The sequence below is a fragment of the Orycteropus afer genome, unplaced genomic scaffold (assembly GCF_000298275.1).
Source record: "Orycteropus afer afer isolate SDZICR_OR568_19922 unplaced genomic scaffold, OryAfe1.0 scaffold00088, whole genome shotgun sequence".
NCBI classification, from domain to species: domain Eukaryota; kingdom Metazoa; phylum Chordata; class Mammalia; order Tubulidentata; family Orycteropodidae; genus Orycteropus; species Orycteropus afer.
In genome coordinates, this window is record NW_006921675.1 from 354633 (window position 1) to 370024 (window position 15392).

At 39.3% G+C, this 15392-nt stretch overlaps 1 protein-coding gene across 1 annotated transcript in view; it reads left to right on the forward strand.

The window, feature by feature from the left end:
• The window catches only part of SYNE2 (spectrin repeat containing nuclear envelope protein 2), a 285164-nt gene that overhangs the window by 214614 nt on the left and 55158 nt on the right, over nt 1-15392 (forward strand). Inside the window, exons 81-89 of the mRNA XM_042781144.1 lie at nt 2485-2655; nt 3280-3410; nt 5733-5937; nt 7383-7562; nt 8245-8373; nt 9890-10044; nt 10152-10296; nt 11254-11348; nt 12807-13041. Coding sequence (XP_042637078.1) covers nt 2485-2655; nt 3280-3410; nt 5733-5937; nt 7383-7562; nt 8245-8373; nt 9890-10044; nt 10152-10296; nt 11254-11348; nt 12807-13041 — 1446 coding nt within the window. The remainder of the gene's footprint in view (nt 1-2484; nt 2656-3279; nt 3411-5732; nt 5938-7382; nt 7563-8244; nt 8374-9889; nt 10045-10151; nt 10297-11253; nt 11349-12806; nt 13042-15392) is intronic.

The window sequence follows — 15392 nt, forward strand, 5'->3', positions numbered from 1 at the left end:
CAATATTCCGGCTACACTATTTTCTGTATCCTTGGGCAGGTTACTTGGTTACATAACATCTCTGAGCTTCAATTTCCTGTTCAATAAAATGGAGAAAATAATACTCATTTATTTCTACTTTAATAGTGATGCCTGTGTGGTGCTCAATACATACTACACTGCTGCCCAATCCCAGTATTAATTTGAAAATATTTCTCCTCCTTGTTTCTAGTGTAGAGAATAATACTTAATGATTTTCTTGTTCTTTGACACAGCCATATGAACCATTTCTTTTAAATGAAGCACTGAAGCTGAACCAGCTTAATATGTAGCGTCCATGAAAGCCTTGGGCAGCGTGAATCATAGCAGTGTCTCTTGTAGCATGTTGCCTGTAAGCTTAGGATGACTTGGCACTTTTGTGACAGAATTATCTCTGCTGCCCAAATAGGACCCAGCCACTGAGAGGTGCATCTGTGAGGAGTTCCTTCCCTGCCTCCCTTCTTCCTGTCTTTTATTCTGACTCTGTGTGACTTGGGTGTGTGTATTTGGTTGGTTGTTTTTCTGAGCTGTCCACTCCATATAACAATAATTTCAGATCATCATGGCTCCATAATTGCCTATGTGTGACTAACATTTTAGCATCCCAGATTGTTTTTTATCTGTACTTATTTGGGACAAAGGAGCCATGATGCTATGGTATCTAAGGCATTGGGCTGCTAACCAGAAGGTCAGTGGTTCAAACCCACCAGCCATTCTATGGGAGAAAGATGAGGCAGTCTGCTTTTATAAAGATATACAGCTGTGGAAACTCCATGGGAGCAGTTCTACTTTGTCCTATATGGTCACTGTGAGTCAGAAATCAACTGATGGCAGTGAGTTTGGTTTTGGTTGGGCCAACACACCAATTCTCTTCATTCTACTCAAGCCTTTTTTTTTTTTTTTTTCAGTTGAGCTATAATTTACCCTTTTAAAGTGTACAATTCAGTGGTTTTTAATATGTTCACAATGTTCAACCATCACTGCTATTTAATTCCAGAGTATTTCCTCACTTCAAAAAGAAACTTTGTTTGCAAGAAGCCAGATCATTTTGTACCCATTAGCAGTCACTCCTCATTTCTCTACTTCCCCCTGCCTTTGACAACCACTAATCTACTTTTTTTTTCTCTATGGATTAGCCTATTCTGGACATTTCAGACAAATGAAATCAACTATATATGGCCTTTTGTGGCTGACTTCTTTCATGTAGTACAATGTTTTGAAGGTTCATCCATGCTACCTTGCATTTAAGGCTTTTTTTTTTTTTTTTTTTTTCTTGCCTGCTTTTTATGGCTTTTCACAGATGAATAATATTCCACTATATGGATATACCACATTTTGTTTATCTGTTCTTCAGTCGATGGACATTTAGGTTGTTTCCACTTTGCACAAGTTTTTGAAGTGTGGACATGCGTCTTCGTCATTCTTGAGTATACACTTAGGAGTGGAATTGCTACATCATATGATAACTCTATATTTGACTTTTTAAGGAATTTACAGACCATTTTCTAAAGTAGCTGCACCTTTTTACATTTTACCAACAATGGGATATCTCCATATCCTCACCAACACATAAGTAATTATCTGGTTTTTTATTCTAGCCATCCTATTGGGTGTGATATCTCATTGTGGTTTTGATTTGCATTTCCTTAATGACTAATGCATTCCTCTATTGACGAATAGCTTGTTGGCCATTTCTATATGTTCTTTGGAGAAATGTCTGCTCAAGCTCATTGCCCATTTTCAATTGGTTTACCCTTTTTTGATGAGTTGTAAAAGTTCTTTATATATTCTGGATAGTATCTGAGATCATTTTAAATGGGGAACAAAATGCTTCAGCGTCTACCCTTTTCATGATTATCAGAGCATACTAATGGGTAAGACATGCCCACTGTTGGCAGTTCCTCCTACTTTGCGCTTACCCTCATTTTGGCAGAAAATGTTCATCTCCAGGTTGTACTTGTTCTGCAGTAGTAATCAGACTTAAGTTCTCAGGTGACATTAATAGCATATTTTATAGTGCTTTATGGGTTTCAGAACATTTTCACATGTATTACTTATTATTTCTCTTATTGTCTCTGTTTTGGGAATCAGGAAACAGACTCAGAAGTTAAATAAATTGCCCACAGTCAGAAAACTAGTATGTTGTAAATGAAATTGCACTCACAGCTTCAGATTCCTGGCTAGTTTTCTTTCCCTGGACTGTTTCTACCTAATAATGTCTCTGGGTGCTGATCCTTTTGGATTTAGAGCTCTTTCACCTGCACCCATATTAAAACTTAGCCTGCTCTGTTAAGTCTTTGTTCATCGGCCTACCCTTCCCATCTCTAGTTAAATACAGAAGATCTTCCAATATTCTTATATTTAAATGTTTAAATTGGATATAGTGGAGAGTCACTGAAGGAAAAAAGTTTTGAGAGCGCATGTGTCCTCAATGATTTTCTCACAGTGTTTCTACTTTTCCTATAGGTCAATCAGCTCAAAAACTCCATGCAGTCAGTTTTACAGGAGTGGAAGATTTATGATAAACTCTATGATGAAGTGAATATGATGACCATCAGATTCTGGTACTGCATGGAACACAGCAAGCCTGTGGCTTTGTCGTTGGAGGCCTTGAGATGCCAGATGCAGAACCTTCAGGTGATTAACCAGAGCTTGGCGCAGCATATTACTGGCAGAAATTTCAGAAGGGACATGAGCACAGTAATGGACCCATTTGCTTTTGTGCTGTCCACAGGGAAGAGCCAAACAGTATTTTAAACAGCAGCTTCACAAGTATGGCTTGAAATTCCAAAATAAGCTGAATGAGTCACATGAGCTAAATGACTGAAGCTTTGAAAAACTCTCATATTTTTTCACTTATAGCACATCCACATAAATAACACGCATAGGAAACTAATGCACAAAGAGGTTGCATGGTTGGAAAAAACTGTATGACATGTGTGTTATTTGTGAAAAATGCTATGTACAACAACGTTTCCATCATTTTTCATGGTCATGTTGTTTCACAATTTAAAGGTTCACTTTTTGGTGGTGGTTTCGTTTTTGGAGGGGATTATTTTAGTACATCATTTTTAGTGTGTTTGGTGCAGCTCAGACAAGGAATGACTTAGTTGTTCTTCACATTCCTTATAGGCTGTCTGTTCGTTCTATTAATGCTTGAGTGTTATGTTATTGTTATTTAGCAGCAAGTTTTGAGAAGCTGCCTTCTTTGGAAGTAGCCAGACCATTTTGAAACTTAACATTCCTGCTGTATTCTCTTAGGCACTTCAAGATGAAGCTGAGAGCAGTGAAGGAAGTTGGGAGAAACTCCGGGAGGTTATTGGTAAACTTAAAAATTACTGCCCCTCAGTTGCTGAAATAATTGACAAGAAATGCCAAGATACTCATGCAAGGTACTCTAAAAATAACCATTTGAATTGTGTGCCATCGAGTTGATTCCAACTTTTAGGGATCCATAGGACAGAGTAGAAGTGCCCCATAGGATTTCCTAGGCTATAATCTTTACACCAATTCTTTTTTCTGATGGTTTCAAGCCTCCAACCTTTTGGTTAGCAAGAGAATACTTAACCATCACACCACCAGAGCTCCTTAACAATTCGAATAATAGACCAGGTATCTTTATTCTAGTCTCTTCTGCTTTGAAGGATCTGGTCCATGTAAGATTCAGGGTTGTGAAGGCTATTACCTGCCTTTTTTAAGCATTTCATATAATCTATCTAGCAACGCCCTGATTATCTCAGGATTATCCTGATTATCTCAGGATAATCGCTTTCAAAGGGCATAGACTAAATGCTCAGGCCCATCCTCAAAATTGTTGGCAGAGAGACATTAAAGGAATGGTACCACATGGGCAAATCTATAGGGAGCATTCAGACATCACTGGAAATATAATAAGATGGAAAAAAGAGGATATTAGAATACCTCTCAGGGAGACGATTTGTATGGTTGGAAGGAATTCCATGAACTGCTTTTGGTGGAATAGGAAAGTTTCTCCTAAGAAGTGTAGCCCTAGTTAATTGCAACACTTTTATTTTGTTGGATGGGTTATGAAAGTTGGGGCCAGAGCTGATTTGTTCCAGATAGCAATGAAGAAGTTAAGATAGCTTCAGAGTCCTCCCCCGACCCTCACTCCACACAGGTTCAGCCTCTCCTATAAGTCAACCTTGAACAGTTATTTAAAGAGACATCAAATTATAAATCCTACAGTGGCATCCTCAGCTCGTGATCCAGTCCTGAGTGGAAGAGGGAGAGGAAGGAGAAAATAGGGGATGAAGAAAATGGCACTAACATGCTAACAATAGTTAGCTTAGATTAAGAAGTGATTGTTTTTAATTTTCTTTTTTATTCATATCTGGATATAGATAGTATAAACACAGATGTTTTCTGTCGTCTTTTTGCTTTACAATGAGCATATAGTGTAGTAGGAAAAGTATTGTAAAAATTTAGCGCTTATAAGATTTTTTTAAATATATAAAAGCAAGCAATTATGCCTTTTTCCCCTTTTTGCAAGGTTGAGGATATTGTAAAACAAGCATTTACCTGAGCTTCATGTGAGAATGCAAATATTAAAATGCTTTTAGAAAGCAATTTGACCATGTACAACAATAGACTTAAACATATTCAAATATTTATATTCTTGGACCTAGTGATTCTTTTAGAAATCTGAGATATATTAAAGCTTTTTAAACAAAGATTTATCAGAGCATTATATATATAACTTAAAAAATTGTGAACTGCTTAAAATTAGGAAGTTAAACTAAAAACAGACCATTAGAGGGAGCCATTTAAAATTGTGTTTATTTATCCTCTATTAAAGACATTTGGGAGCTCTGGTAGCATAGTGGCTAAGACACTTGCCTGCTAACCAGACGACTGGTGGTTCAAACCCACCAGCCACTCCTCGGAAGGAAGGTTGGGCAATCCTACTTCTGTAGTGATACTGCCTCAGAAACCCAAGGAGGGGTCACTATGAGTCGGGTTTGACTCGACGGCACATAACAACAACAACAACATTAAAGACATTAGAAGCATATTTTTTAAGAAGTTAAATGGGGGAAAAGGCAAGATACTATAGTTTATATGTGAAATAAAATCAAATTTCTTTCTTTTCATTTTTACATAGGAAAGTGTTGCTTTCATAATTAGAAAATCTATTATGTTTGACATAAATACAATAGGTTTTTGCAGCCAGCTGCTAACTGAAAGGTTAGAGGGCCAAATCCACGTAGAGGCCCCTCAGAAGAAATTGCTTGCGATCTACTTCCAAAAAATCAGCCACTAACCACCCAGTGGAGCACGGTTTGACTCTGACACACACGCAGTTGCCATGAGTTGGAATCGACTCAATGGGAACTTGTTTATTTAAAGGAACTCTTTGTACATTTTCTCTTGTGGAAAAGTTTTCAGCAGGCATACAGTTCTATGCTTTCCTTGCCTTTGCCAGAGAAGCACTCATAATACAATAGATACTTGTTGCCATTCACAGACTTTGTAGTTTCTGTTCATTTTAAAATGAGAATTAAATAACCTAATGTAGACTTATGTTTATATATGTGATGCCATTATTTAAAAAAAAAAAGCAATTAACAATGTCTTTAAAAAAAAAAAAAAAACTATTCACTTGCTATTAAGTTACCAGTAGAGCTTGTACATCGTACTTTTGCTACAAGGAGGAGGACAGAATGAGGGTTCCATTGTTCATGTTGCACACACAGGTGGACACAAGTAAACCAAGATATCACAGACCAGTTGCAGCGGGCGCAGAGTCTGCTGCAGCTGTGGACAGCGTACAGCGGTGCTCATGCTGAAGCCACAGTGAGGCTGGAGCAGCAGGAAAGAACGTTTCAACAGCTCGCAAGCATCAACATGTCTGGAAACAACCTGGCAGAAATCCTGACCCCGGCCCTGCAATCCATAAAGGTGGGTGCAGAACTCTTCAGGAAAACCAATGCCGACTCAGCTAAAGATAGGGCCAGTGAAGGAGGGACATAAGCTGTAGGAACACAGAAATTGGTTGGGACAGGTACCATAAACTGGCCATCTAGGATATAAGCAAGGCCAGGAAGTATGAGCTTGGGAGAACCAGATGACAGCTCGAGGAGAGCTCCAGACAGCGTGAAGCTGGGCCAGCAGAACCTGACACCACGTCATTCCAGTCTGCCCTTTCGTTTAGCAGTTCAGTCTCCTGATTAAAAGCCTTATAATCAGATTCTCAACTGAGTGTGACCATCTAAGAATAATAGATACTGTATCCTTGGCATTAGAAATAATCATGAACTTGGTGGCAAATTCAGGTGGCAGGACACACTAAGAGTGAGATAACAGTGTGGTTTCTCTGTGGGCATAGTGATTTCTTAGGTGATATTTAAGAGTTGTATGCTTTCTTCTTCCATGGTTCCCCCTCCCCCAGTTACTGTAAATGAGTACCCAGAAAGTGATACTTGCCAGTTTTCAGCTTAGCAACTAAATGTATTTTGTATCCTCTGATACTGTAGGTCAAATAAAAATGTATTAACTAATTGAAGTAGAGAGATAAGAGTCCAGTAGATAGTCTAGTGAACTTCTCTGTGATTTATTGTTTTACCCTTTCAAGACCACATTATTTTCAACTTCAAATTTTTTGTTGAAACCATGTACTTTTAGTTTTGAATGAAATGAAAAAAGATGTTTTTTGAGGTTTTTTTTTTTTTTTTAGGATTTTGATACAATTAATGGTGCATATATGTCCCGAGGGAGAATCTCTGGTGCAGGATCTGGTGGGACAAGGCCCATTTCTTCAGATTCTCAGAACTATACAGGCCTCCACCAGATGGCAGCACACACTAAACGTGGGATAAAAATGTCCCACCAAACCCCAGAGACAGAAAATGGTGGGTGCTATATGCTCATGGGTTGCAGAAGAATTAAATTTAAAAAAAAAAAAAAAACCTCACCAGAAATCTCACACACATCAAATTGCCACAATAGCTGTAAAGTCAGCTTAATTAATGAGATTCTATGATCACTGCAAATGAATCTGTTTATATCAGAAAATGTCAGACAGGGTATAGTTTTACACTGATTATTATTAAAGAATATCCTTAAAGTTTTAAATGATTAGAAATTTAAAACACATGCTTATACCCACTCTATAAATTAGAAACCTCAACTCCTTTGGTCACTGGTGAAGTTTTGCTCTGAACTGACAGGTTTCAGGATGTAGCACCTGGAGTGTACACCATATAAGCAATGTGAAAAGTGACAACAAAAAGCCACAAGCACAATCTCAGGGCAAACTTCTCTTAGATGTTGATCGAGCGGCAGGGGGTGGGGAGTTGTGGCATGAAGGAGGAGGTTGTGTTTTGTGATGACTTCTTCCTCTCCAGGAGCTGCAGCATGATGTGCAGAACACAAAAGAGGCTGTTGTCCAAAATGCCACTCTCCTGGAGCGACTCCCGCGATCCGCAGAGTCCGATCCCCACGTGGTCCTTGCTGGTCATTCACACTTCCTCCAGAGGGCTGCTTATTTGGAAAAGATGCTGCTGGTGAAAGCAAATGAATTTGAGGTTCATCTTAATTATTTTTCCATTCAAATTGTAGTTTTGGACATTTTTGCAAATTAGGACATTTTGAAGTAGTTAATTTGTGCTTTGTGCACTGCTCTGTAGGGTGCCTAGACAACAGAGCTGCCCCGAACATGTCCATCATTCTAGCTTCAATCACATGGGCAAGAGGCAGGTCTTAAGCAACCCTTTCTACTTTATGGAACATGTTAGTTTAAGAAGTAATACATCATCTTTAATACTCTGTTCAAATCTCAGTTTTTTGGTTCTCAAGATGGGCTGAGTCACAGAAGTAGCTGCTTCAAACATAGTCATGTGTTGTATATTCACTTTTTGAAAAGCCTGTAGTAGCTGAGCTGTCAAAGAGCTATGTAGAAGGCTGTGGAGCTCCGATATCAAGTCTCAATACCAATGTGGGGCACAGTGAGCTAAGGAACAGAGTAGTCACTAACGCTCCTCTGTCTGTACCCCTCAAGCAGTTGATCCCTTCATCCTCCGAGGACTCAGTGCTTTGCCAAAGGCACAAAGTGAAAACCAGAGTTTTCTTAATATTCATCTGTGAATATTCAAGATGATTACAAGATGCTGGGGGTTTAAAACAACTTAAACTTTCATCAGCTTCTAACACTAAACTGTTACACATGCATATGAAAATTGCTTCTAATGAGAATTTCTCCTGTTCTAGTTGGTTCTCTCACAATTTAAGGATTTTGAGGACCGCTTGGAATCTCTGAAAGGTCTTATTATGCGTGAAGAAGAGAATTTGAATAAACTCTACCAGCAAGAAAAAGAAGAAAATGCTGACTCAATCCTGGTATTGCCAATTTTTGGCTTTCCTAAAGTCTTAGAACCACCACAGGATACAATAAATAAATAGCCAGTTACTGTCGATTATAGGATGTATTTGTGTCTTAACTTTTGAGTACAGTCATTTATGTGCACATTCTTATACTCTTTTTCCTAAGGTGTAGAAAGTATCACAATAGAGAACTGGTTTAGTAATATGTCTCAGTAATTTTTAGTAGAGGATTTTTTTTTTTTTTAATCTTGATGACTTTATTGATTAGCTTCAGTAGCTGTTATGATGGATTAAATTTTTCTGGTTATTGAAGATCAAAAGGAAAATACCTGATCAAAATTAATTATATGATTTTATTTCTTTATTACCTGAATAAATTTATAAATGAATGAAAGAATTAAAGAATTCTGGATGTTGCAACTCCTAATGGTCAACATTCATAACCTAGATCAGGAGTCAATAAACTATGGCCCACTATTTAAATCCAGGCTGCCACCTGGTTTTTTTTGTTTTTGTTTTTGTTTTTTCTTTTAACAACGTTTTATTGGAACACAGGCAACACAGACACAGCCATTCATTTACTTATTGTCTGTGGAATCTTTCATGCTATAAGAGCAGAGTTTCACGCTATGAGGGCAACAGAGACCACAAGACCCACAAAGGCTACAATATTTAGTCTGGTCCTTTATAGGAGAAATTTGCTGACCCCGCCCTAGGCTATTATAGCAGAGTATTATAGTAATAGTATGAACGTTGTGAAGGATGTTTGCTTAACAGTGTTGACCAAGAGGCTATCTCCAGAACATCTTTTTGAAAATAAATTTTTGATGAGTTTGCTTTCCTATGATTTCATGTTCTACCAAAATATAAGGAGCTCTGGTAGCATAGTGGCTAAAGCACTTGACTGCTAACCAGAAGGCTGGCGGTTCAAACCCACCAGCCACTCCTCGGAAGGAAGGTTGGGCAATCCTACTTCCGTAGTGATACTGCCTCGGAAACCCAAGGAGGGGTCACTATGAGTCGGGGCCGACTTGACGGCACATAACAACAACAACAACCAAAATATAAGTGTTTAAGTACCAGGATTTGCTAAGTTTATTTGAAGGATTAAATTTGCATTTGATTTGAAGGTAAAATATATGACTTGTTAAAGGTCACGTTATGGCAGACTAAATGAGATTTGAAGGTCCAGAGTTGGTCATTTAAAAAAATAAATAAATAAAAGTTAATTTTTCATCTTTCTCAAAGACAAGCTCCAAGATCACTTTTTATTTCCTGGGCTGTTGAGGTGCTGACTGTGTGCAGCTTGGGTTCCCGAAAAGGCATAGGACTGAGAGGCCTGGGTTCTAGGGTCAGTTCTGCCACTAACTAGCTAGTTGACTATGGGCAAACCGTTTATCTACTCAGTCCTCAATTATTTCTCATCTTTGAGATGAGGGGTGACCTACAGGATCTCTGTGGCTTTTCTATCATCTACGTATGCTACTGGCATCCAAACATCTGGAATTTAACTTTTTTTTTCTTCTCATAGAATCACGTGCTGGCCTTGACAGCCCAGGCGCCTGATATCGAACGTTTGAATGAAGTCAGCCTCAAGCTGCCACTTAGTGACATAGCTGTGAAGACATTACAAAATATGAACCGGCAGTGGATCCGGGCCACAGCAACAGCACTGGAACGCTGCAGGTCAGAACACCCCTCCTTATCATTCTGTTTTAATGAAGGTAAAGTGAATGCTTGCATTTGGGCGATGTTGTTGGTTTGTGGCTCTCTTTTGTTTTAAACCTTTGTAGTGATCTTCAGGGAATTGGATTGAATGAAAAGTTTCTTTATTGCTGTGAAAAATGGGTCCAACTTCTGGAAAAGATAGAAGAGATGCTGAAAGTGAATATTGCCAGCAATCTTCAAGCTCTCCTCGAACAGCAGAAATCATATGAGGTAAACCTGTGCTCTCTCCTGCCCTTGGACCCCCTCACTCTGGGACAGAAGTTGGGGAAGGATAAAGTTAAAACAGAGGGAGTATCTATCAACCCCTAAATACAGAAGTACATCCTGAAGCAAAATCAGTTGTCTACTGATCATTGTGAATCAGTTGTCTACTCACACATTTCATAAATTCCAACATTTTGTTCTACTGCTGTATTTTAATTATGACAACAATCCTGTATTTCCTGCAGTAAATAGAAGCTTCTAGCACAGTTTTGCTTCCATAGAGTATAAACATTGTATATGCACCATTTTGCCAAGAACATGTTAAAACACTTCAACTCACATTTGCATTTTTACTAATTCTCTAAGCCTTTTGAGCACCTGATAGAATAATAGTTGTAGCATTAATAATTTTACCGAGTTTCCCATGACTTGGGCTGATGTAGGTTTGGAACTAGTCCTGGCGGTCATAGACAGATCCTGCATTTCACAAGTGTGCATGATTAGCTCCCTATAACTTTGTAATGTAACTGATTGAAATCTGCATCGCTGCATTCTGATCGTCCAGTGACAGTGACAGCCACCCTGCTGTAAAACTGTGTGTCTTCACATAAATTACTGAGCCTTTTTATGCCTTGTTTCCTCCTTTGTCAAATGGATATAATAATAGTACTAAAGTCGTAAGGTTAAGGAGTAAATGAGACAATGCATATTTTACACAGTGCCCTAGCAAGTAGTAAGTGCTCAATAAATGGTACCTGCTATTACAATTAGACATAGTTTTATTACTTTTAAGCCTATGTTCTTAGGTAATGTTGAGGAGCACTTTTGGCAATTAGGCTCAAATAATTTGAAAATGAATCATGTCACATATCCTCTGAGCTTAGATTGTAATAGAAAATGTAAGTTTCATATTCATAAAATGAATTCTATTAGCTAATGTTTGGTATTTTGATATATCTGCAGATGTTAGAAGCTGAAGTTTCTATAAACCAAACAATTGCTGATTCTTTTGTCACCCAGTCCTTACAACTCCTGGACGCAATGGAAGCTGAGAAGAGGTAAGGTATCTGGGAGTGTGACAGCTGTAGGCATACAGAACGTAATACAGTCGCAGGCCTTCCACCATGCACCTTGGCCAGGCCAGCTCCAGGGCCATTTTAGTTAATAGACCTCAATGGGACTAGTGTTCTGACTGTATGTCAGGACAAGGTCCTGCTTTGTGGCCATTAAAACATCAGTGGTATTTCTCCCAAAGATGGCTAGGTGGACAGCATTAGCAAACCAGAAGCTTTGCAAATACCCATTTGCCAAGTGTACTTATGTAACTATGAACCCCAAATGATTTTTCTGTAGTATGTGTTCTTTTCCTTCACCCTCATGATGTTTTGCTTTTAAAAAAAATAATTTTTGAAGTATTCTATTCCCAGTAGGTAGCTGTGACATACTTGTGAAAGAAGGGGTTTCTCTCCATGCTTCATTCATAGAGTTGGGGTCACTGGGCAGTGCCAGACTGGGCTGAGGAGAGCCCCTTAGGCAAGGCTGGCAGTGATAACTGAACCTGCCCATGCAATTGGTGTGCATGGCAGACAGAACCTAGGTGGCCTCACTGCTTAAATATTTCTCTCAACAGCGTGATAGGTATAACTTTTCCTCCCCATCACCATCCCATACACCTCTGGTTCTTCCTCCAGCATAATTGAGAAATATAAAGCCCATTTCTTCCTACTTCAGAAGTAATAAATTCAAGCAAGTTCCAGAATGGTAACCTAGCTTTGATTTGATCAGTAAGGCAAAATGGGATGTTTTTCTATAATTTATAAAAAGACTTTTTTTTAATCACATGATGGGTGTTATTTATCTAGGAAAGGAGTCCTAGTGGTGAGATGGTTAAATGTTGAGCTGCTAATGGAGAGGATGATGGTTTGAACCCATTAGCAGCGCCATGGGAAAAAGACCTGGCAGGTCTGTTTCTTCAAAGATTACATCTTGAAAACCCTCTGGGCACTTCTACTCGGTCACATGGGGTTGCTGTACTGTACAGCACCCAATAACATTTATCTGGGAAGGAACTAGTTGTATATCCGCAGAAAGTATGCTCTTTATAGCACAAATTATATGAAGTATAGCCCTCAAGTAATCAATAGCATTACAAAGTACCAATCTGTCCATCCCTTTCCCATTGATCCAGTTGCTAGTTTTCCATGCAGCATCTGGTATGTTCAAACAGCTTTCAGTTTGTTTAAGGGAACGACTGCCATGCATGCTGGCGAGAACCAGGTTATATGCACATCATCTGCTGAATCCCTCTTCGCTAGCTCACATACTGCCCCACTCGAGTCCCCCATCCTGTGTTAGTTGAATGTTGCTCATACTTAAAGAAATTTTTTCAATATAAGTTGTGCATCTACATAGCAAATCTGGACTCCGCCTACCCGTCTGTGGTTGTTTTTCTGCACATTGATGTTGGAGTTCATGGTAGTAATCAACACACTAACTAACCCTCTGTTTTTACCAAGACCGGAATTTGTTTCGAAAATCACAATGCTGAAGGATCAGTGGCAAAGTGCTGCCCAGAGGGTTCAGCAAAGGAAAGGTGACGTCGATGGGCTGGCAAGGCAGTGGCAGAATTTCAATGCCTCCGTGGAGGACTTGCTCCGCTTCCTTACCGACACCAGCCACCTGCTGTCTGCAGTCAGGAGCCAGGATTCCTACAGTCTCTCCCAAACTAGAAGGCTGATCCATGAGCTCCAGGTAGGATTTGCACAGGAGCAGTGTGAACACTACAGGGTTACTGGGTGGTCATTTGTAAGATGTTCACTCACCTCAGGTTTTATATTTCCTGTCATGTTGTAGTTATAGTATGTGCTCAGTGATGGGGAAACCAGGTGGGTGGGGCCCCCATAATCCACAGCCTGGTCCTCAGCATCTTGGGGTCAGAAACCCAAACTTATCCATTCATCCAGAGGCTCTCTTGAACTGGGATGAGTGAAGTCGAGATGAGTAACAATGGGTGGGTGGAGTGAGGAAGGGGTAGTATTAATACATTCAGACCACTCAAACTTTTAAGCAACTGACTAATGTGTAAATTGACCTCCAGTGTAGTCATTTAAGTGGGAGTCCTGCTTATTCTTGGGAGCAAATGTATTTAGGCAACCAAATTTTCAGTTAAAAAAGTTGCATGGTGATCATAGGATGAGAATTAGTTGGCTGTTACTAGAGTATGTTTCACTGAGCTGGAAACTATCACCCTTTGGATATCCTGTGCTTTCCCCATTTGTTCATCCCGTTATCAAACAGTGAGTGCCTGCTATGTGCCAGTCATTATTGTAAATGCTGAGTGTATAGACTGAGAGAAGATCCTGCTGACAAGGAATTTACATCCTAGTGGGGCAATCAGAAAAATAAGAAAGTAAAAAACAAAACACTAGATTGCACTAAAACAGCCAATTAATTTAATCACTGTCGATAAGTTATACACCTATAGAAAACTGAATTGGCAAAAGTTGTATGATAGATATATTTACAACAACAATAAAAAAGAATAGCTTTTGAGGCTGTTTATGTACAACCAAACATGTCATGGGGTTTGGTTTCTTGGTTTGAAGGGTCATGGTTTCATAACATCTCACTTAATTGGCCTAATAACATGTTTAGTGCTTCTGTTCTTACCTCCTAGATTGTTGCATCATGCCTGGGGTCAGCAACCCAAGGCACAACAATTAGTCTCTATTCACCTGGAGCAACAGAAAAAGAAAGAGAGTTAGGAATAGGAGGAAAAAATGGAATAGGTGGCTAATTGCCTCCATCAACAACTGCCTCCTTTGCCATGAGACTAGAAGAAGTGGGATGGTGCCTGGCTACCATTACTGAACATTTTGATCAAAGATTTCATAGAAGAATTCTGATCAAAAGAGGGAAAATGTAAAACAGAATTTCAAAATGTCATGGAATCTAGACTTTCTAGAGCCATGGAGATTAGATGAACCCCTGAAACTGCTACCTTGAGATAATCTTTAAACCTTAAGCCAAAAATATCCCCTGAAATCTTAAAACCAAACAGTAGTTTAGCCTAAGTACTAAAGAATGTCTGCCTAAAGCATTACGGTCTTTTAAGAGCTTTCTATGTGGAATCAAATTGACAACAACGTGAAAGATTAGACAGAAACCTTAGGGAGCGGTGAGTTTGTGTTAATGGGGGAGGAACAACTCAGAAAAGGAGAGACTAGCTGCGTAACTCAGAATATAACCAGTGTCACTGAATTGTACATGTAGAAACTGTTGAATTGGTGTCTGTTTTGCTGTTTATATTCTCAACAATAGCAGAGTAAATTACAAAAAGCAGGAAAACAGGTAATGTAATGATGGGGTTGGTTAGGAGGCTGAACAAAGATGTCCATATCCTAATTCCCAGAATTTGTGGCTATGTCAATTTGCGTGATAAAAAGGACTTTGTGGGTGTGATTAAAGTAAGGGTCTTGATGTGGGAAGGTTATTCTGGACTATCCAAGTGGGCCAAATGTAATCACAAAGGTCCTTATAAGTAGAAGGCAGGAGGATCAGTGTCAGAGAAAATATAAGGACAGAAACAGAGGTCATAGAGGACAGAAGATGCTATGCTGCTGGCTTTGAGGATGGAGGAAGGGGCCACATTCCTTGGAATGTGGGTGGCTTCTCGAAGCTGGAAAAGGCAAGGAAGCTGCTTCTCCCCTGTATCCTCCAGAAGGAATGCAGGCCTGCCAACACCTTTTCAACCCAGTGAAGTTGACCTCCAGGACTGGAAGATAATAAATTTGTGTTTAAAGCCACTAAGTTTGTGGTTATTTGTTATGGTAGCAATAGGAAACTAATATATAGGCTGTTTAGTTATTTTAGATTGGGTGATCTCTGGAAAGGTAACATTTAAATTGAGGTCTGAATGATGAAAAGGAGCCAGCTGTGCAAAGATGTGGAAAAAGAAACTTTGAGAACAGGAACAGGTTGCCAACATCCCCAATATAGGAACCAGCTTAGCAAGGTGGAGGAACAGAAAGAAGTCCAGTGTGGCTGGAAGAGAGCTCCAAGACGGACAGAGGTAGGATATGAATTTGAGAGACAGGAAGCAG